The following is a 23,281-nucleotide window of genomic DNA, read 5'->3' as shown; positions in this document are numbered from 1 at the left end:
CCCATAAAGACTTACCTAAACCTGCTGGTCTGGAAGTTCATCTAAACAAAAGGCACTTAGACTAAGACAGACATAGCTACGTTTATCCTGCCATAAAACAATAAGAGAAGGTACGACCTCTCCCATGCTCCCAGGATGTGGGTGTGAATGCCAGAACACTCTGGAATGCACACAAAGTCTTATAGTGAACAACAGCCTAAGTCATCAAAAGGTCAACATGCAGTATTCTACCATATGCAAACTTATATTATTAAAAGATTATACTGACTACTAAGTACAATTTTCTATTGACACAGACCATGACAGTTTCAGAAGTAAATTACTGAACATTAAGCAGAGCCAAAGAAATAACTCAAGTAATAACTAAACTAATAGATAATGTATACTCCACTAATGAGAGAAAAGAAGAGAAAAACACATTTTGGTGGGCCTCATAAAAGACAATAAAGCTGTTTTTTTAATTAATTGATCAACTTTTCAGATTTACATTATTTGATCATCATTATAGTCTTTAATAGTAAAACACTGACAGTGTATTGCATTGCAGAAGTATGTTGTGCCACGGCTGGTTTGCTTGATGTCACCCTTTATGTTTCAAGTACTCTGAGTTGAGGGTAGAGTAGGAACATATACTGAATTTCTTCATTTTCATGCTCAGCTGTCTAGTAGTGTGCATGGCTGCTGATGCCCCACCAATCTGTCAATCTCCCACTCTCCCACTCTTCCCTCAGTAATGAACAAGATTCTGAAGTAATTACGCCCCTGTCCTATGACTGTCATTCATTCCTAACCTGGAGTAGGCTCCACCCTTCTCGGACTGAGGACTATGGCCTTGGACTTTGACACATGTCAAACTCAGCCACCAGGAACCCCAGTGCAAGTCAAGGGTTGTCTCTAGCTGGTTCCAGAACCCAAGTATCCCTCAGCCTCAAGTAATAGCTCAGGCTTCTTCCCCAACAGAGAAGTGACGTTTTGTACCCAAAGCCAGTTTTGGCAACCAAAGACTGGAATGCCAAGGCCTCTGCCTTCAAACCCCACTAGAAGCTAATGGTGCCGCTCCTTCTCTGTCAGACTGCATCTGCAGGTAAGCTCATGATGCACAATTAAATAAGTTGCAGTAATTAAATATTATAATTTAATATTTAAATGACAAAACAGATCTAAAGACAGATAACAGACATGTCAGCCGAAATACCGTAACTAAGTGAATACGTAAGTTAATCCAGATCACAGATGGGTATGTTGATCGTGCTTTATAGTACCCGAACAATATATTATAAGATATTGACTGAGATTATTTGTTTACAATGATGTATTATCTGGGCAGACACTGGACGTCATACACTCCTGACTCAAGCCAACATGAAGTAATTTAGAACAGTGTTTTTGGAGAATTGACCAATCTTTTTTCTTCTTCTCTTTTTTCCAGTGATTAAAGCCTCTGACTCAAAACTTTAAAAATTGAAAAAAAAATTGAAAAAGTTTGTGAGACAGCCAACATTTGGTTCATTAAGACAACAAAAGTATTTTCGAGGCAGTTTGGATCACATGCTGTAATCACAACCCATCAAAATCCCGGGTCCAAGTTCAAAGTCTGTGACATCTTTGCTTTTAATGTGTTTAACTGCAGGTGTGTATAGCTTTCCATGTGGCGCTGTGTGGGCTGGGTTTCCAATTTCAATTCAGTGACTCATACGATTCATAGACGTCAACGGGAGCTGTAAGATCGAAAACACATAGTTATTCCACTGGTCCTATTTTGGATTTGTACATATATAATAAGACTCTCTTGTACAATATTATACCACAACCTTTTTTAAATCCACAGATCAAAGTAAAATAATAACAGTTTACTTACGAGGTGCAATTTCTGTTGCCAAAATAAAAAGGAAACAAATAATTGCAGACATGTTCAGTTTGATTAAAGAAACAGTTCAGCCCGTTTTAAGCTCTCACCTTTTTTCCTTTTGTAAACAACAAATCCAGCAGCAGCAATAGCGATGAGAACAGGAACAACAACAATGATGGAGATTAATTCTGCTCAGAAAAACAACACGATGAAATACACACATGAACTCATTACTATGATATTCATTCATCATGAAATATTAAAATCACATATTGATAAGGGGGAAAAAATAAAGTATCATCTCTGTATGAAGCTATACCGATGTAAAATAATTATGATGATTATGTGGGGAAAAAAATAACATCCTACAATCTTACAGGACCAGAGTGGTCCTGAAATATTGTATTGTCAGCTAAAGAAGTTCATTGTAGGAGGCATTTATGTAAGATTTGTATGCATGCCTTTTTCTCACCCCAAAACACCCCTAAATTCATTTAGTAACAGCGCTGCAATTGTGAGGCTAAACATAAATAAACATGATTTTTTTTATTGATTAAAAACATTAAATTCCAGGATCACTGTCATGGTTGCATAGTGTAAACAGTGAATGTGAAATTTAAATAGGATTAATTTTAAGGGCAATGGAAAAAATGGTCTTTGGGATCTCCCCGAGTTTAAACACAAAAAGTGGACAAATGCCACATATATTAAAATCAAATAAAATGAATTAAATGTGTTTCTCTCACTTGTTCTGTTGTTTTCATCCCAATTTGTTCTGATTGCTGTTTTATCCAGTTTGGTTACAATGTTGTCCTCAACACCAGAGAGATGAAACACACAGTCGTATCTTTTCCAGTCTTCTGGTCTTACTGATGAAACATTCAGATTAACAGTTATCTGAAAGGTCTCATCATTGTTGGGGAGGATTTCTCTGTGGTCCACACCTTCATGAATCTCCTCTCCATCTTTCCTCCAGAACATCATGACTCTGTCAGGATAGAAACCTGTCGTGTGGCAGCTGACTGGAGAGGAGGGAGTCTTCTGGAGGAGAGACACCGAAGGAAGAACTGCAGAGAGGGAAGGTGGAAAAGAGATGCAAAGAGGTAAACAAGCGTGAATGAATGGAAGAAGTAGAGATTCAAATCCATATGATCAATGTAGAAATACAAAGATGTATTAGCTTAGCTTCTTTTAGAGTTGCCTCCAAAATACTGTTCATACACTATACCTTCAAAGTAGTTCAGGTCAATTTTGACCTGGCTGAAAATTCCCTCATATCCCTCACACATTTTGGACAACAAATCTATTATAAATCTATACATAGCCTAACATTAATACATGGCGGATCAAGCCTTAGTGCAAATTAATTTCAGCTGGTTTAGTCCCAACTGATCACCTTTAAAAAGTGTCTCATCACCAAGGTGTCCCATAAGAAACATCTCACGAAGGGTAGACTCAACGAGCTCTCAAGACCTTTGCAACCTTATTTTTGCAAATATGCTGATGGCATTGATTACAGAAGAATTTCTAAACCACTGAAGGTTCCAGTGAGCAATGATCAGAAGAGTCGTAAAAGGTCTTTCAGTAGTTATGGCGAACTACAGAAAGACCTGGAATCAAAAGGTACAACTGTTTAAAAGACAACTAGAAGTAAGGCACTCAGCTGCCATGGCCTGTATGCACGCTCACAACTCCAACATGCTTTTTCTTCATTAGTGAAGTCTGTTGAAAGTTTTCTAAACAACATTTAGGCAAGCCTTAGAATTACTGGGGGAATATATAGATCAATGAATAGCAATACACACCATACACACAGTGTTTGGAGTTGAAAGGCACAGCACATCACCCAAAAACACCATCTCAACAGTGAAGTTGGTGAAAAATCTGCTGCCATCTACCAGGATGTTGAAGATGAAAATGGGTGGATGTTTCAGTGAGACAATGATACCAAACACACAGCCAAAGAACCTCTCAGCTGTTTTCAGAGAAAGGAAATAGAGCTGCTAGAATGGCCTAGCCAATCACATGACCTGAATCCACTTAAAAATCTAAGAAAGAGCTGAAGGTCAGACTTCATATCAGAGGCCCACAGAACGTTCAGGATTTGAAGACTGTGTGGAAGAATGAGGCAAACAGAGCAATGCAAATTTCAGGCCAAAAAAAGAACAAAACAAAGAAACAAAATAACATTTAAAGAGTTAAATACAAAATTAAGCCTAAACATTTTACCATTTTCTTTTGATATCATCAGAACAATACAGTATAAACTGTATACCGTATCTGTGAAACTGCATCAGGTCATGTGATTCCTGTTACCTGTTCTCTGCAGGAAGCTGCTCCCATAGCTCCAATACCTCTTCAGCCACTCTCGACAAACCTTAGTGAGAAGGCTTTCAATGTCTTTGAGTACAATTGTGTCAGTATCCCATTCCTTTTTGATAATGGCAGCTTCTGGTTTCAGTGGGATCCATGTCAGTGTCTTAAGATCCAGTTCAAGAAAGCCTTCTCCATTATACCCATACTGTACCATACCAACCACTTCATCAGTGTTTTCATTCCATTCACATCCACCTGTTCTCTGTAATATGTGAACACCTGGAAAGATAAAGAAAAAACAACAACAACAACAACAAAACACAGGGTAAGCAAGAAACTATGATAATATTCTACATTGTATGGGCAACTTCTATTATCTGAAATTAGCACTTTACACATGATTCAAGTCAGATCATCTGCTGACTTTTTATTATTAAAGTTTGTATGATAAATCAAGATTACAAAAAAAAGATGAGGGAGTAAACTGATTAATCCCAAGAATCATCTGACAGAGTTATAGGCTATAAACCATGATAGTTTTCAAGATATCTTTTTCAAATTTTGCGTGTGTGGCAGAGGTGTGGTCCCTGGCTCAGCCGCACGGGAGGGGCCGTGCACTGAGCTCAAGGGGCGGTACCAGGGAGGTAGGAGGGAAAAGTTGAGATGATTGGTCTAATGAGGTTATGAGGGTTTTTTTTAATTTGTATGGTGAAGTTGGAGACCAGAAGGGAGAAGAGTGTGGGCACCCAGCTGGAAAGCTGGCTGACGTAGGTGCCGAAACAAGTAAAGACACATGAGTGTAAAAGTCAATAAAAACTCCAAAACCAGGCACAAGAACAGTGTGTCGGGTCGCAGTCATTTACTGCATGATCGTAGATACAAGCAAAATTTAATTTTGGTGAAAATCAGTCAAAGTCAATGTCAAACCAAATGTGAAAATCAGTGAAAACTTTTTTTTTTAATGGATTGTCTTCAAACTGCACAACAATATATTGAGGCCTTGGGGACACGAGTACCTATGTTGGCTAAGCATTTGAACTCGACCTTCATGGTTAGTGCCCAAGGTCAGACTTGAGCTTTGAAAAATATTCAAGAAACCATATTGAGTAATATATCAAATGAAAGGTTATGGACTTTATTTTTTCAATGTCCTATGACTCATATGGGTGGATTTGATCACTAGACGAACAGCAGCCTCTACAACTCTAGCTGACATCCAGCATGGTCCTTGCCCCACCTTTTTTTGCCCCCAGTTTTGCTCCAGCTTGTCATTGGAATTGAGCGTGAGTGCGTAGCCAGATTAGAAGCTATCAATTTAGTCTGATAACTGTGTGTAAATGACTCAGGACAGACCCGACACGCACATGCTTTTCAGCATCTTGCTTTTATTATCACTCACGGTTGCTTGTTTACACATTGGATGTAGGTTTTCAGCCCACAGCCACACACTCCAACAACAACCCACACTTTAAGCCGGCGACGAGTGATTGCAGATGTCATGCAAGTGCGCCTGCCTACCCTGCACCGGCGCCGCAGACCACACCCCGCCACACTCTGCTTACATACACTGTAAATATTGAGCACTTTATGGCAAGTTAGAGTGGGAAGACTTTTGTGTTTAAAATTATTTTCCCCTTCTATATTGATCAGGAGTATAGGATTGAGAATTGTCCTTTGTTTGGCCTTTATTAAGAACTTATGTTTGTTTTATTGGGGACAACTCACCTCAAAAGCAAATGAACTGCTCCTCATTATCTGAAATTATCCTGTCCTGTTGGCGCTTTCTTGGGAATAGGAAGAGTGGGGAGTTGCAAGTTACCCCTAGGCTGGGGGCATAAGTCTAACAATTTTTTAAAAAATATACATCTACATTATGCCAATCAGACAGAGCATTATGGCCACATGTTGAATATTGTGTTGGACCCTCCGTTTGCTGCCAAAACAGCAGCTGAACCATCGAGGTATGGATGCCACTAGAGCCCCGATGGTTTGCTGGTATATAACAGATGCTTTAAGTCCTGTAAGCTGTGAGGAGGGGGCTGAATGAATCACTTGTTTGTCCAGCATATCTCACAGTGCTAGGATGGATTGAAATATGAGGAATTTGAAGGACAAGTCAACATCTAAAAATCGTTGCTGTGCTCCTCATTTCTGATCCATTTTTTCTTTGTGTTAGGGTCCATTATCATGTTGCAAGAGGCCACAGCAATTAGGGAATACTGTGAGAAAGTTGCTCAAAGCATCACACTACACTATCCTGGTGCCAGGTGTTCCTTTTCTGTGTGGAGTTTGCAGATTCTTCCTGTGCTTACATGCTTATGTGTTTCTCCAGCTAGTCTGGCTTCTTGCCACACTCCAAAATGTATATGTGAGTTAGCTTAACTGGCGATTCTAAATTGGTTACTGGTGTGAATAGTTGTCTGTCTCTCTATTGGCCCTGTGACACCCTGTTGACTTGTCCAATGTGTACCCCGCCTCTTACCCTAAAACAGCTGGGATTAGCTCCTGACCATGAACTGGATAGGTGGAAGATAGATAAAATAACAATTTCACATTAATCATTTTTCCTTAAGTATATTCCTTGATTTATATTTCACTCGCTGGGCCCACGTCCTCATTTTAGGTTTTACAGCATTTTAGTAGGTAAAAGTGAATGCTTTGACATGAATTAAGCTGCAGTTTGGGAAAGGCCACGAAGGGGACTAGCGATGGCTCCCGGGTCTTGGCAGATCCCCATGTACTAAATAGAAGTGAAGAAGTTGAAGAATGGAGAACAAGGATGGAGGGAGGGTGGGGCACGTAAATGAGAATGATCAGTTTGCAGAACTGGGGGAACCTATATAGAGGACAGCCGGAAGGAGTGTGTTTGGAGGCGTGGTCCCGCTCCTGAAATTCCGATACATAATCTCCAATAATCTGGTTTAACACAAAATACTGCACCTTCTATTTGATGTAACAGCTGCTTTACAGTAGAAATCAAGAATCTGAAGATCTTTGGCTGATCTTCAAAACACTGTTGGGTGTACAATGCCAAGTGCTGAGTGTCATTGCTGAATATTTTTTTCATCCAGTCCTGTCTTGGTTCTAATTTCTTGTTCCTGCTGTCACAGTAAACAGCCTCAGTGCCATCAAACAATACAACACCTGCAAACTCTGAGATGTTTGGGTCTCCAGAGGATCCAGTGACAGAGTGCATCAACGAGTGTTTCACTGTGGAACAATATTTACAAAATAAGTAAATAAGTACATGAAATATACAAACATCATCAGAATTATGATTAATTCACTATAATATGTTTTATACAGTCTCCCAAAGAGAACGTTAATCTCAGGTTGGTAAACTCCTGTGGCCAAACAATGGACTCTCATGGCAGTGAAATAGTCACAAGCTTTTGTCTATCAAAACATGTCCGTTAAAGCAAAAAAAAAATTTTCCACTTAAAAAACAACACACATGCGCACGCACACACATAAACAACTGTATCAGGCTGGTGGAGGCTGGTGGTATAGCCAGGACACTCACACCAGAGACCCAGTTCAAGTTCACTTCACTAACAACAAAATAGTTAAGGTTAAATATTAAAATTGTGTTTCGAGTTAAAATACAACATCGCCATGGTGACATGTTCTCCTTTTCTCTGGACACAGGTCACAAGCTACATGATGAAAAATAGTCTGCTTCCTGTTAAAATACATTACTTATGCTCACTATCCCGAAAAATAAAACGTGTCCAGCTTGGGCCAAAAGACAATCGAGAACAACAATCAGAGATATTTTTGGTCCATGATAAATATTTAAGACTTACCATTAAATAATAAAACATTTGTCATAAAATATCGATTTTCTTCATGTACTGTTTTAAGCTTTCAATAAATTGCAAAGATTTCGAGAAAGATTGCATTTAGGTCTTTTCGGTTTGTGAATAATAAATGATCGAGAATGAGCTATGCAGAAAAACAATGTCAGCAACTAAAACCAATAGTCTAATAGTCAATAGTCTGCCAAAAAATATTACAGATATGTAGCTTTTGAAATCTTCTCTAACGGGGTAAATCTGATATAAAACTTTGTGCAGTTTTATGCTCCATTATCAAAATATTTCTAATTATATATCACCTATATATCACCTCATTAAGAAAAGTAAAACTTTTAAGCATAACTGATAAAACCCGATTTTGTCTGTCTCCTGTTTATATCCTCTTTATTATTGTAGTGACGCATTTAAAAGAGAGAGAAATAGAGGGGGGCTGTTGTTGGAGTTCAAAGTCTTTCTTACCTGCAAATAAACCATGGTAGAAGAGAGGCAACAAAAGTAATATCATCTTCTCTTTATGATTAAAGCTGTCGGACCAAGAAACCATGAAAATCTGGAGGCCTTGAAAATCCGAAAGAGTACAAATATCAGATTCCTGCCCCTCCCACATGCGTTGAAGTTCTGCCTCCAAAGTAAGCGATTAATGCTGTGCCATGACTTAACCCTCTACAGCATAGCGTTGCCCTGAGGCAACAAACCACATTTTCATGCCTTACGGTGGCCCTTCAAAAAAAAACAACTTTTTTTTTTCAAATAATGCTACCAGACACATCTCTTTCCGATAAAATGATGAGTTGAAGGTGGTGTGACTTTCATTTTGGTGGGGGAGGACCCCTTTCTGCAAGCTGCATTACATGAGGTACATCTCCATTAGGAGTCAAGATAAAGATCACTATTTTACATGTTTATAGTGAAATAAATGTATATTAAAAAATACTTGCATGTGCATGAATATGTTAGGAAGCATATTTGATTGTTTGTGCTACTTTTGTAAATTTATTTATACAGTAAAACTGTTAATTTTTATTCGTTGCCTAAAGGCAACACTGCGCAGTTAGCCCAATTTTTTTCAGGCAATATAATGCATTTGGATATGTGTGTAGAGATGTGTTTGTGTGCATTTATATGATCATAGTCAATGTTTTTTACTTTACAATCTACTCATAATTACAGGACATGGATGTAAATACCTTTTATGGAAGGAAACCAAGGGAATGTGCACTTTCTGTCCTCAGAAAGTGAGGACAGTGAGCTTTCAGGGAGTGACATTGAAGTAGAGGAGTGGATCCCTGAATGAGGTTTGGGGGACACTTAGGAGCTCAGGGGTCAGTTGGTAAAGTAATTGTGTATGTGTGTGTTAGTGCCCACATAGCAAGCAGGTCTGGCCAGGATCTGGTATCAAGTCGGCACTGCTGGCCGACTTCTGGCATGATAAGACGTATGTCATCCAGATATAGGCCAGGCTTGGCATGGATGGCACTGTCTATGTGATGGCATGCCATATCTGGCTTGATTGTGGCTTGGTTTATGTGGCCCAGGCCCACAGAAAACAGGTCTGGCCCAGATCTGGCATCAAGCTGGCACTTCTGACTGACTGGTGTTTTGGCAGAGTGTATGTCAACCAGATGTGTGCCAGGTCTGGCAATGACGCCACTGTTTATGCGATGGCATGCCATATCTCAGGTGGTAGAGTAGGTTACAAACTGATAGGAAGGTTAGTGGTTCGATCCCTGGCTCCTCCAGTCTGCATGTCAAGAGTGTGAATGTGTATGAATGTAGTTAGAAAGCACTCAGTTAAGCAAAAGTGGGTGGATGTGGCACGTTGTATAGAGCAGTTTGAGTTATCTGGGAGAGTAGAAAAGCGCTATATAAAAATCAATCCATTCACTGTCTGAACAGAGTTTCGGCATGTTACTTTTGCACTGTTTTGCATGTTCTGGCACATGTTGTTATTACATGGCTTGATTAAGGTACACATTAGGCTGACATCTGGGGCCAGAGCTGAAACCGTTCTGGGCCAGCACAGGACCAGCAGTGTGTCTACAACTGCCCTTAATTGCACTCACCTGTCATATGTTATATAAGGACTGCATTCGCCTATAGTTCACTCTTTCTTCACTCCCACACGGGGCGGCAGCGGAAGTGAGGTTCTGTTTACATCTTGTGATTTTGTATTGTTTAAGGTAATGAGTAACTTAAATCTCTTTGTTTCTTTTCAGCGTTAGCAGTCCATGTGTGTCTTTCCTTACTGATTCTTTAAATAAAAGGAGAATCTTGTAAATGCTTGATGACTGTTTAATCTCATTCTAATCGAATGAGCCCATGATGGTAACAACTTCAAATCTCTGAACCTTCCTTCTCAACAGGGGACTAAAAACAAAAAGTCTAAACATTACACATATAGCATGACATATCTGGAAAAAATCCAAAACAAATCATCATTATTGATCATTCACCATCCATTTGTGGTTTTCCTGCCAGCTGTAGGTGGGCTTATTTTGGGCCGTTTCTGAGGGTAAGAGCAAATATATTTTTTTTAGATTGGAGGACTTATTTCATCAGAGTTGATCTGGTGGGTGATGGTTTGAATCTTGCACAGTTTCAAGTCCAGTCCATCAGATTTTCAATGTCTGATCATCCTGGAGCGTTAACAATTCAGAAAGGATGAAGTTATTTGTGTAGCTTCTCTTCTGCCCTGCTTTATTTGCAGGTAAGAAAAACCATTTAATCAAATCTGTAAACAGCAGCATATTTGTTTTGCTTTTGTAGGTAATTCATAGACTAAATATCAATGCTCATTTATTCATTTTATGAGCATATAAAACAGGATTCAGACAAATATATGTTTTACCATGTGTATGACTTTGGAATTTTATTGGTGTCACAACTCTTTTTCATTGCTATCATAAATTATACAGATGTAAAGGTTTGGTGTAAACAGTGTGAAAGGAGTCAGGTTTTCTTATATAAAAGGTTCAAATCAGATAAATCTGTTTTGAACCTTTAAGTTTTAAGATGATTATTTTCAATATTTTTGTCGTTCAGAGAAGGGAAAACTTTTATTTTCTTTACTCACACAGGTTTATTATTTACCTATCAGTTAATCAGAGTCCAGTGGAAGCAAATATGCTGTGAAGGTGGTTTAGCTCAGCATCCAATCACATTCACATGCCCTCTGATCACAGCAGTATGTAATATTTGATTGTGATTTATCAGTTCACAAGGAACTAAATACTAACAATTCAGTCAGATGTTTCAGTGATAAAGCGATGAGGTACTATGTAGAGTGTTTTGTATCAATACTTCAGCATGCAAAAGAAGAATGACTAAGGTATCAACTGAGTATTAATTGTAATCACAGAGTCACATACATCAACTATCAGGTGCTTTCTAATTTGTTCCTCGCATTGCAGGTGTGGCATTTTTTTTATTTCAAAATTAAGAAATTTGTGAAATCTCAAATGGGGAAACACTGTATTTAGGTTTTTTTTTGTTTTTTGTTTTTTTTTGTGTTTTAATCCATACTGGGAAATTTAACATAGGTCCAAACACCCACAGTCTGAAATAAGTCTAAGTCTCAGAGCTACAGTGAAGTGACTGTATTACAGTAGACTGAAGATCGTACAGAAAATGATCATGTCTTCTATCTCTAATATCTGCATCTATGACATGGATGAGTAAAGAGGTGCAGGTTAACAACAGGAGTTGTTATACTCTTGTCTGGTAACCAGACAAGAGTATAACAACAATTGTCCCTGGGTTTCTGTTAGGAGTTTTCACTTCTCTGTTTTCTTGTGGTATGTACTGTCCTTTGATTTTCCACAGTCTGTATCCTCAATGATAAAAGAGAAAGAAAAAAGAAAATCACCAGATTCTTCCAGTAGTTGGTGACAATTTTCTTGTCATTGTTGTATTATTGTTGCATTTCCCAAATCATTAAAATAACCCCTCATAGTTCACATTAAATTCTCAGTGCATTCTTCTTCAGGGTCACTCATATGTGCAAACATTCATCTAAAACGATGTCATATTTTAATCAGACTCAATAAGATCAATGATTGCATCATACAAACTAAATAAATAATTCAATAATTAAAAAATAATCATGTTTTGCTTAAGTGAATTTCTCAATGAGCTTTATGATGATGTAGCTGTAATCACATTTAAAATTGTCTAATATTCTTCATGAAATACAAAAATGTGTCTTTAAGCATTTAATATATTTTATGTTTTTCTGTTTTGAATACAATAAAATTAGAAAATCATTGCATTCCGTTTTAATTTAGGTTTAAGACAGCATTTGTTTTAAATAGGGGTTGCATCTACTAGGCTATTATTATTTTAGATGAGTCAAAATCAAGTTAACCCTCTCAGGCTCAAATTAAGTTTTTGTTGCTAATGCACAAAATAATACCTGCAGTGGTACTTCTGAGTAAAAAAAAACCCTCATAAAATATGTATGTGGGGTAATCAGGTTGTTAACTGTTAAAGGTTAACTGTTGCAAATCTGCAACGCCTGCCCTGAGAGGGTTAAAAAAAATTTTATATGCAAAGCATTAAAGTTGATAAAAAATAAATTAGTTTTGATACTTTAACATAAAGCTTTCATTTTTAATAAAGCACAAGTGTTTTGTAAGGGGAGTCGTGGGCGGCTCTTGACCCCGAGTCATAATCTTGATCGCAGTCTCTAGGACAGGATGTTATGTTTCACATGCACTTCGGCACAATGCATAAACGCTTCCTCTTTCAAGTGAATTAATCCCAGAGCTAAATTAGAACAATAGCTCACTGCTTTGGTCCTATATGTATAATCCAACTAAAGTTATGATGGGAAGGTTCTTATTGTTGCTTTTCCTCTGTCACTTTTCATCATCAGGTAAGATTCTTCATATTTTCTTTGGATACTTGCACTAGGTCTGTCTTCAGTTTCACTTTTACAACTAAATGAAAATATGTTTTAATGAGAGGAGAGAGAGATCGTGTACAGTTGTATGTTTTACATTTGCTTCCATACATCACAGACCACAAATCAACTTTTGAAAAAAGAAAAAAAAGAAGATAAATAGCGATGTCGACAGATTAATGTGCTGTCATATCCACTTTATATTATACAAGCCGTTTTCAGCAGCTAACTGGGAACTGGGACAGCCAGACTTTAAATACAGGCTTTTTACTTTTTTGTAATTAATAATAATATATCAATTAAAAAAAAATCTCTTCTCCAACAGAAATCTTGTCTTCAGAATAGGCTGTAGTTTGTGGATCATTCCTCACCGCCCGCTCAAATTGCGCTAGAGTAGTAGAGTAGAGCAATAACAGGTGTAATCCAAATCCATCATTACATATTCAGAGGGTGGACCCTCCTTTCTCTGTCATTATTATTTGTGTATATTGTAGCGTTCCTCCGACAGAAGACAGAGACAATCGGTATTCCGTTTACTGGCTGTTTATTAAGAACAGTAACACTTGTGGCCATGGCCAATGCCAAAACAACAGGGAAAACGCTCTCTCCGGAATCAAAACAAACCCCCACTCTTTCACTTCCCCAACTCACACTTCACACAGGCTGAAGAACAGTTAAAGTATGTTTTCTGTTGTCTTTGTGCTTGGTGGAAATGTGCGTGTACACGCTACCTTGCTCTGACAGCACAGACGTCCACCTTTGCTTTTTTAGAGATGCAGCTCTGCTTTTTATTCTGGTGTGTGTGTGTGTGTGTGTGTTTTAAACATATAAACACAGTAACAGGAGAGTTTGCAGAGTGAGGCTCAGGAGGTGAGTTGAAGGCTGTCCACTTAATACGTTAGAAACAGTTTGTTATTTTATTTTCCTTTTTGGCTAAAAGAAAAGCAAAAGCACTATTATTTAACTCAGGAATGAAAGGTCAAAAACTACATTTGAGTCAAGTGAGCTACTGTCAGTCTAGCTGGTGTACTATTGTGGGGTAGAGGGATAGTTAAAGGAACTGAGATAGTCTGTTTTCCCACAGGATGTAAAATAAATGGAAATATTAAAAGTTATTCTGACGCTACTGATGTTGTTGTCTAAGGTTTTCTGTGTTGTATAAGTCAAAATTGGCTGTTTTAATGAAAGTTTTAGCCGACTGGTCTCAGGCCTTGTACAGTATGAGCAGAAGCAGGTGGAGATAACAGCACATAGACATAGCACTCATTATTATAATATAATGACAGTATTAGAGCTGCAACATTATGAATACTTTCTATGTATGAACAACATTATCACACTGAAAGATCATTATTTGAAAATATGTTTTTATCAATGTTAACATTCTAAATATGACAATAATTCATCTGAGTGATGCCCCACACCTTCTTCAAATCAACAATTGATGTCAAACGTTTGTGCTGCAAAAACCTTGGTTTTTGGTGCTATCATTTTAAATATTCTGGAGGTCATCCAAGGCCAAGCAGCCCCTTTCTTTACAGTGAAAAGGCAGTGAAACATACACCAGTATTGGATTTTTTTTTTTTTATCATGATCACACTCTTTAAAAGTAAAAATCTAGGTTAACTTTTAATAGTTAAAATAAACTATGCATTCTGACGGAGAAAAAAACTATTTGCAAAATACAAAACTATCTGAAAAATGTAGGCATGCTTCCTGTTAGAAAACTCAGAATTGTCAAATTACATGTATTTAGAACCTTTTGAGCATCTCAAGTTTAATACAGTAACTTCAAAACAATAGCTAGTTCATCACAAACCAGCAGAAACCTAGCAGAGTTGATTAACACCAATTTTATCTGTTTTCGTTAATGTTGGGGGGCTGTTTGACCTTGGATAACCTCTAAAAAAAACTCTAAAAGCTTTTATTAATATCTTTAAAACAAAATCATCACAAACAAAAATTTTTGCAGCACACACTTAGCACAAACGTTTGACATCAATTTTGTTTGATTTGACGAAGGTGGGGGAGCCACCTTCACTCATATCATTACTCCACAAATAGCTAAGTTGTCTAGCTAGCCTTACAGAAATTGAATGTTTTGGGGCTATTCACATAATGTTCCCAAAAGATTCTCTTAAGGTCAAAACTTTCAAGGACCCTCCTAAAAAAACAACCTTTAGGGAATATACCCTGAAGATTGAAGGATATTGTTTGTGTGGAAATCATGCTAACCTGGTTACTTAATAAACAATCAATTCTTAATGAAATAAGTTAATATGAGGGTAAGCACAAGCCTTCAGCAGCCAGTTTGAATGGAATGATAAGACACATTTGCTCATTTTGTACTTTATGATGCCACAATGTTACATTATACTGAACATGTCATCAAATCAAATCAAATCAAATCACTTTTATTGTCACATCACATGTGCAGGCACACTGGCACAGCACATGTGAGTGAAATTCTTGTGTGCGAGCCCCACAAGCAACAGAGATGTGCAAAACACAACAACACAAACGAGCAAAATACAAGAATGGCCAACCTGAAACTAATAAATATATGTACAATATATAATAGTGTATGCATTTCTGGATGTGTATACTAAATGTTTTTCTACGTGTGTGTGTGTGTGTGTGTCATCTATGTGTATATTTCCCAAACTATCCGAAGGTCTTAAACAGCTGACAGGTGGGTAAAATGTTGACTTGTGGTTTGTACGAGTCCAGTCAGAGCACTGTTGTTTTCCCACCCATCCATTTTCTTCTCTTTATCCAGTTTAGGGTAGCATTTGAACTGGAGCCTATCCCAGGTGCCCATTTAAACTTTACTAGATATTTGGATGGATGGATGGATGGATAATTTGTACAGATACACATGTACATTTCCATGAACTGGATGTAATTTTTTTTTTAGCAAGGTCTTTGAACTTGTCATGCTGTAAGAAATGCTTGTCAGCAGTTTTGGCTTCTTCCTGTGGATGCAACATCTGGACTATAGAGAGTGGAAGATGGAAATTGGACATTTGTTTAAAGACTAAACACTAAGCTATTTACGCTTATACATAAAAATCCTGTCTTATTGGTTGCATGGTGAACAATTAGAAGAACTGCTTTGTTGCCCTTAATCCCACCATTATAAACCCAGGGAGAGTTACTTTAGGCTCCACGAACAATACAGTAACTGAGTAGTTTGAGATGTATCTGAGAAAGCAGTTTTTTCTCAGTGTTTCTGTTGAGAATGTTTATTTCTCATTAGTTCTAATTGACAAATGCATTCAGGTTTCATTGAAGATGTACACCAAACAGCATTAGCATATTATCTGTGATCTCAGTTAAACCTTTATTTTGGAAAGGATTTTTTAGAAGTTACTTAAAGAGTTAATGACAAAATATATAAATCTTTAAATATAATGCTGAGTAGTTAAAGAAAGTTGTCTATATAACAGCAATGCCATCTAATTCAGAGTCTCATCATTGTTACAGTGAAACACTCCTTGCAGTATTTCTTCACTCAAACAACTGGAGTCCAGAGCATCCCTGAGTTTGTGGCTGTTGCCCTTTTTGATGGAGTTCAGGGAGGTTACTATGATAGCAGCACAAGAAGAGCAGAACCCAAAACAGAATGGATTAAAAAGCTCATGCAGGATGATCCTCAGCACCTGCAGTGGTATGTTTATCAATCTTTGCACACCAATGAGGTTTTCAAACATTACATTGGGAGTTTAAGGCAACGTTTCAACCAAACTGGAGGTATGGTTTTGTCTAAACTGTTACTGCTGAAAATATTTGTATTTATCCTGATTTGGTTTAAAATAGAAAACTAAAAGTTTTTTTTTAATTAGGTTAGATATAGAATGTAAAGTATGATGATGAGATCTGCTACTTTACTCAGAAAAATGAAAAAAAAAAAAAAAAAAAGAACAGTGAAAGAAGCAGAGAAAAAATGTGAACCTTCCACAGTGACCACAAGATAATAGACTGGTTTTTGGGCCAGTAACTCACACCAAGATTACTGTCCCTCTGTTTTTGTGTCTGTAATGCTGACATCTTGCTGGTTTCATGCAGTATTTTCTGGCTGGCTTTTTACAGGTGTTCATATTTTGCAGAGTATGAATGGCTGTGAATGGGATGATGAGACTGGAGAGGTTAATGGCTTCATTCAGTACGGTTATGATGGAGAAGATTTTATAGCATTGGACCTGCAGAAACTGACATGGATCACTGCAAAACCACAGGCTGTCATCACCAAACTGAGATGGGATACTGAAAAAACTCGATTAGAACACAATAAAGAACTTTTCATCCATAAATGCCCTGAGCTTTTAAAGAAGTATTTGCAGTATGGGAGGATCTTTTTGCAGACAGCAGGTAGAATTACAGAATCTGATGTAGAAAAAAATAGAAAATTTATATTGCAATTTAAAGACAACGTAGCAACTTCCTATCTCTTTTCAGTCCTACCTTCAGTGTTTCTCCTCCAGAAGTCGTCCTCCTCTCCAGTCAGCTGCCATGCTACAGGTTTCTATCCTCACAGCGCCGTGATGTTCTGGAGGAAAGATGGAGAGGAGATTCATGAAGGTGTGCATCACACAGAGAGCCTCCCCAACAATGATGGGACCTTCCAGATGAGTGTTGATTTGAAACTTTCAGTCACACCTGAAGACTGGCAGAGGTACGACTGTGTGTTTCAGCTCTCTGGTGTGAACGAGGACATCATCACCAAACTGGACAAAGCAGTGATCAAGACAAACTGGGGTAAGACTGGATCCTGCGACGGTTATGAATCATTTTTACAGAGTAGTTAGGTGAGTACTCACATGTGAGTTGGTGCACCAACCCTCTGCATGTACTCTTTTACTACATCCACAGATCCTCTCTGTGGTCTTTCTCTTTTCCTCTTGACTGCCTGGTCCATCTTTAACAACTTTAACAAGCTATGTTTTTCACAAATAGAATTACATATGCTATCATGTATTATCATGTTTTTATAATGGTGTAAAGGTTTTACATTAAATTATTACATTTCTTGAGGCGATGTTGGATAAGCTGACCTTTGCCACATTTATATTCACCAATCCAATCAAACAATACTTTTAGCAGTTGATAAAGAACTAATTAATAACAAATCAGTAAGATGCTTCACTGAAAAGGGAACATAAATAGCAGAGAACGGAAGTAAGTAAAACGTAATGAAATACTATATGTAGTGTTTTTTATCTTCAGTGTGCACAAGACGAATGTCTAATGATGGTGTATTAACTGAGTATTAATGGTTTTGTGTCGCCTCTTGTTTCAATCAGAGATGTCAGCTGCATTAACTATCAGGTCCTTACTGAGTCTTTCCTCACTTGTTCTTTAGTTCATTTGTGCTCTGTGTTATAAAGTGTTTCCACATTTTGTTCAACAGAGAAGCCCGTTGACATCAGAGCCACAGTGGTTGTTCTAGCAATTGTCCTCATTGCAGCTGTTGCAGTTGGGGCAGCTGTGGTGTTTGTCGCTTACAAAAGAAAGAAAGGTGAGAGATCTGTAGGGGAAATGTTGATTTTAATTTTTGAATTTTGTTAAATGACAAAAATCTGCAAAAAACTCTAAACATCACATAATACAGCGGGGAAAATAAGTATTTGACACATCAGCATTTTTATCAGTAAGGGGATTTCTAAGTGGACTATTGACACAACATTTCCACCAGATGTTGCCATCAAGCCAAATATTGAATGTCATACAAACAAATCAGAACATTGAAGTATACAAGTTGAATCATATTAAATAAAGTGCAATGACACAGGGAATAAGTATTGAACACACTTTATTTAATACTTTGTAGAAAAGCCTTTGTTGGTGATTACAGCTTCTAGACGCCTCTTGTATGGATAGACCAGTCGTCTGCATTGCTCAGGAGTGATTCTGGCCCATTCTTCCACACAAACGGTCTTTAAATCTTGAAGGTTCCTTGGGCCTCTTTTATGAACTTTAATCTTCAGTTCTCTCCATAGATTTTCTATGGGATTTAGGTCAGGTGATTGACTGGGCCATTCAAGCAACTTGATTTTCTTTCTTTGAAACCACTTCATTGTTTCCTTGGCCTTGTGTTTGGGATCATTGTCTTGCTGAAATGTCCACCCTCTTTTCATTTTTAGCTTCCTGGTAGATGGCAGCAGATTTTTATCCAGAATGTCCCGGTACATCTCTCCATTCATCCTGCCTTCAATAATATGAAGTCTGCCAGTACCCCTTGCTGAAAAGCAGCCCCAAACCATGATGCTACCACCCCCAAACTTAACTGTTGGTATGGTGTTCTTGGGGTGGTGAGCAGTGCCATTTCTTCTCCAAACATGGTGTGTAGAATGGCTGCCAAAAAGTTCAATTTTGCTTTCATCTGACCATACTATAGTCTTCCAATAATCCACAGGCTTCTCCAAATGCTGTTGCGCAAATTTTAACCGAGCCTTGACATGCTTTTTGTTCAGCAATGGAGTCTTGCGTGGTGAGCGTGCATGGATGCCATGGCGGTTCAGTGCATTGCTTATAGTTTTCTTTGAAACAACAGTACCTGCTGATGCAAGGTCTTCCTGAAGTTCTGTCCGAGTGGTTCTTGGCTCTTGGAGAACTCTCCTGATTATTCTTTGGACTCCTCGGACAGGGATCTTGCGTGGAGCACCTGATCGTGGCAGGTTTATGGTGAACTGATGCTCTTTCCATTTCCGGATAATGGCCCCCACAGTGCTCACAGGAACATTCAGCATTCTGGAAATGCACCTATAACCATTCCCATCACAATGCTTTTCAACGATAAGATTACGAAGATCTTGAGAGAGTTCTTTGCTTTTACCCATCATGAAGTCTTTCCTGTGTGCCTTCTGGGTAATGAGGAGCCTTTATAGGCCATCAATTAGGACTAAAGCAGCTGATATCAATTAGTACTGATAGGGGACAGGATTTCTCTATCAATACTGACAGATTTCAGGTGATCTCCTGGCTTTCTATGTCATTTTGCCCCTTGTTATCTTCATGTATTCAATACTTATTCCCTGTGTCATTTCACTTTATTTATTATGGTTTAACTTGTATACTTCAATGTTCTGATTTGTTTGTATGAATTCAATATTTGGCTTGATGGCAACATCTGGTGGAAATGTTGTGTCAATAGTCCACTTAGAAATCCCCTTACTGATAAAAATGCTGATGTGTCAAATACTTATTTTCCCCGCTGTAAGTCTCAGAGCCAAAGTGAAATTATTATATTATAGTAAACTGATGATGTGAGAAGCATCAGTGTAATAGATAATTACAGAGCTGCTGATCTTCATAGCTGTGCAGAACACCATTTCTCTACCTGTGAACTACATTTGAGGAAAAGAGTTTGCTCATGTGGAACAGCGTAGAACATACTCCTGCAGGCATTTAGAACATAAAGCACACTTATAATCTCATCACTACTCTCTAAAAACATTAAGCATCACAGGAACTCTTGTTTTTATTATGTTGTGTTCTTGTATTTTATGCTGTTGTATTCATGGCTTCTTGATAATGGGACTTCCCTATTCATATTTCTGCTTGCCTGACTCTTTGTTGCACGTTTATCTAGAGAGTTGGAGCGTGTTTTCTAACAGAAATCAACATTCACTGTACATTATAGAAAATTTTAGTTTTATCTTTTTGTTCTTACAGCTCCTGACAATGTCTCTGAACAGTCTGAGAGACTAAATCCACAAACATGACCATCATTCAAGCTGTTCTGTGCTCCACTCTCTGTATGAGTTTAGTCTGGCTGTTTCAGTTCTTCCACAGTTTGAGGTTTTACATGTTATATGCAGTAATGATTAAAATTCCCAGCAGGTAACATAATAACATCTTATAGAAGCTTTTTGTTGTTTATTTGTTGTTTATTTTAATGGCATACACTGCAAAAATATACCTCAAATGAAGCTCAAAGATTGATATAGAATCACTTCAAAAACATAATTTATCTTGGTTCATTTACATTTAGGATTGTAACCTCTTCTGAAATGTTTATGTATTGCTCCCCTTTATTAAATCTTTTGCATAATAAGTAATTCACTACCCAAATAATCTTTTCATCTAATAAATGAATAATTAAACACTTAGAAACACTTCCTATTCAGTTTTCATGACATTATTCTTCTTTCTCTATGTCTTTCACACATAAACCAGAAGAACTCTTTGACAGCTGGGCACCATGTGCTGAAACACGTGTACTACGACCTGATTACGATGTTATGTGATTACATATGGAAAGAAGTATTTCTCAAGAGTGTTACAAATGTGTATGTGTAGTCCTTTAACTTTTTACTTTTACCTAAAACAAACAAACCAATCAAAAAACAATATTTTCAATATTATTAACAATATAAAAAATTGCTATAATTCCTTTATCATAATAACACTTAGCTTAACTGCATTTCATTCCTTTAACACTCTGTATTATCTGTTATTTACTCTCCAAAACTATATTTCCTTTTTTGTGCTGTAAAAATGCTTCTATGCTATAAGGCTCTTTTTATTAACCCCTTAGCAGTCCTATCAGTCCCCTAAACCATCCAATGTACCGTGGGCGGTACGTCCGACTGCTAACAGGTTAATAAAGTTTAATTGAAAAACAAAGTTCACTCTGAGCTGCTCTGTGTGTGTTTCTTTCAAAGAGAGAGAGACTCACAGAGAGGGAAGTAATGACATCAAAATTGAATTTAACTGAAAGAGTTTTGAAATGGTAACTTTTAGCATAACCTTAATATACCTTTTTTTTAAGTATACCTGTAAAGTTCAGTTCTGGGTTTCAGTTCTAATCATCATGTCAGAAAAGATCAACTTCAAATCATTTAACGGTCACCAGCTGACCCCACCATTAAAAAAATAAGTCTGTTAAAATGAAAATAAAAGTAACAGTCACAGTTGAAGGGTTATCTTTTACACCACAGTTACTGTTGATCCAAGGGCGTAGATTTGGTTTTGGCATTGGTGGGGATGGATGATTCAACCACTGAACCCTGCCCCGTTCCTTTTTATTTTTCCTTTTTGTCTTTGCTTCTTGATAAAAAAAAAGAGAGAGAGAAATATACTTGCCTACATATGCTATTCTACATGCTTTTAAACCATTTAAAATTACAATTCATAGTTTTATATGTGAATTATATAATGTTAAATTACTATTAAACAAACAAGCCTTTTATAAAACATGTCTACAAAAGGGAAGAATTTCATTTTAGACACAATCTTGTAAAGTGCGTCTCTCAAAGGAACAAAGGATTCACTTTTATCCACACCAAAATACCAGGATATCTTGTTACATCCAAACTTTAAATCATCCATTCTTCCTTTCCTTCCAATTTCTTTGTATGCAACAGCTATGCGAACATCACTCGGCATATAACCAGCACTCCACTCTACTTCCCAATAGTGGCGACCAGTCAGTGGCTGTTTGCACAGAACCTGTGTATGCTTATCAAATCTCTCTGGGTGATCTGGATAGGTTTGCCACTTCCCACATGTTGCCTTCTTGTTGTCTTCAGATAGAGTGAGGTAGTTATTTGCAGTGTCTGGGTCCAGAGTGAGATGACAGTAATCTGAATGAAAGGCAAAAACACAATCTTTTAGGAGTCATCTACATAATCATCCACTTCAGTCAAGTAACCTCTAATATTAAAAAAAAAACTATTTGGTTTTTGTTGATAATTACAACAATGCCTTTAAATATTTGATGATTTTGAAAACTAGCAATCTCAGAAGTAAATACTTACTCCAAAGAAAATGACTTCGCTTTTTTATAGTTCTGGGATCCCGTATCTTGGGCTTTGAAAAATGATCAGTAATCATTCTGCCCTCCTTGTACTGATAAATGGTGGCTCCTTTGTAATTCTGGTGTTGTATAGCTGCTACAAGGAAACAGAGCTGGGTGCTGCTCTCGTGTGCTCTGTAAAGATCCATGAAAATGGCTGCTACTTCTTTCATATGATCCAAGGTATTGTTTAAATAATACCATGGGTCTTCATTGGCCATTGCATCAATGTTGAGGTCAGCATCTTTCAAACCGGTGAAAACAAAGCAAAATGCATGATTTACACCTGTGGCAAGTACTGCTCTATCTAATTCTGACTTATTTTGAACAATCTTTATTCCCTCCATCCTCCCTAAAAATGACCTGATGATGTTGATTTCTCTCTCTCTATAGTCAAGGCACTTGCTAAGATTTCCCAGATTGTATGGTGACTTGTCTAAGTCATCAAAAACGTCGTTCAGTGAGCTCTCATCCGCTCTACCTTCACGAATGGAGGGAAGCACTCTTTTCAGAGCTCGTTGGAGGTGAGAGATTTTATCACTACACAACTTCTGAAAGTTTTGTAGGTACTTTTTAATTTGTGGGAAATGCTTACACCA

At 37.6% G+C, this 23,281-nt stretch overlaps 3 protein-coding genes across 4 annotated transcripts; 1 reads left to right on the top strand and 2 right to left on the bottom strand.

The window, feature by feature from the left end:
- Positions 1 to 1,677: 1,677 nt before the first annotated feature.
- On the bottom strand, positions 1,678 to 8,485 carry LOC102313863 (major histocompatibility complex class I-related gene protein). The gene is made up of 6 exons (XM_005950075.3): positions 8,443 to 8,485; positions 7,106 to 7,375; positions 4,166 to 4,444; positions 2,596 to 2,916; positions 1,957 to 2,037; positions 1,678 to 1,718 (listed from the first exon to the last, which is right to left on the bottom strand). Exons 2-6 carry the CDS (start codon positions 7,359 to 7,361, stop codon positions 1,678 to 1,680), a joined length of 978 nt encoding a protein of 325 aa, XP_005950137.3. The 5' UTR covers positions 7,362 to 7,375; positions 8,443 to 8,485.
- Positions 8,486 to 12,723: 4,238 nt separating this feature from the next.
- Positions 12,724 to 21,370, top strand: LOC121812680 (class I histocompatibility antigen, F10 alpha chain-like). Of its 2 annotated transcripts, XM_042215470.1 has the most exons (7): positions 12,724 to 12,856; positions 15,558 to 15,575; positions 16,370 to 16,636; positions 16,976 to 17,254; positions 17,342 to 17,641; positions 18,294 to 18,401; positions 20,558 to 21,370. In XM_042215470.1, the coding sequence occupies exons 1-7, from the start codon at positions 12,784 to 12,786 to the stop codon at positions 20,605 to 20,607; spliced, it is 1,095 nt and encodes a 364-aa protein (XP_042071404.1). In that variant the 5' UTR covers positions 12,724 to 12,783; the 3' UTR covers positions 20,608 to 21,370. The 2 variants fall into 2 exon arrangements, with proteins under 2 accessions (XP_042071404.1, XP_042071405.1); XM_042215471.1 differs by lacking the exon at positions 15,558 to 15,575 and having other exon boundaries at positions 20,558 to 21,368.
- A 675-nt stretch (positions 21,371 to 22,045) lies between these two features.
- LOC121812678 (neoverrucotoxin subunit alpha-like) lies at positions 22,046 to 23,278 on the bottom strand (the record flags this gene model as incomplete). Its single annotated transcript, XM_042215467.1, has 2 exons — positions 22,046 to 22,470; positions 22,645 to 23,278. Coding segments are annotated over 2 exons (1,059 nt in total), but the record flags the coding sequence as incomplete, so codon positions are not given.
- Between the last annotated feature and the right edge of the window lie 3 nt (positions 23,279 to 23,281).

The sequence above is a fragment of the Haplochromis burtoni genome, unplaced genomic scaffold, assembly GCF_018398535.1.
Source record: "Haplochromis burtoni strain Fernald_Lab_line unplaced genomic scaffold, NCSU_Asbu1 Contig_731, whole genome shotgun sequence".
Taxonomy (NCBI): domain Eukaryota; kingdom Metazoa; phylum Chordata; class Actinopteri; order Cichliformes; family Cichlidae; genus Haplochromis; species Haplochromis burtoni.
Note: the sequence above shows the minus strand (reverse complement) of the source record. Positions and strands in the feature narration are given on the sequence as shown.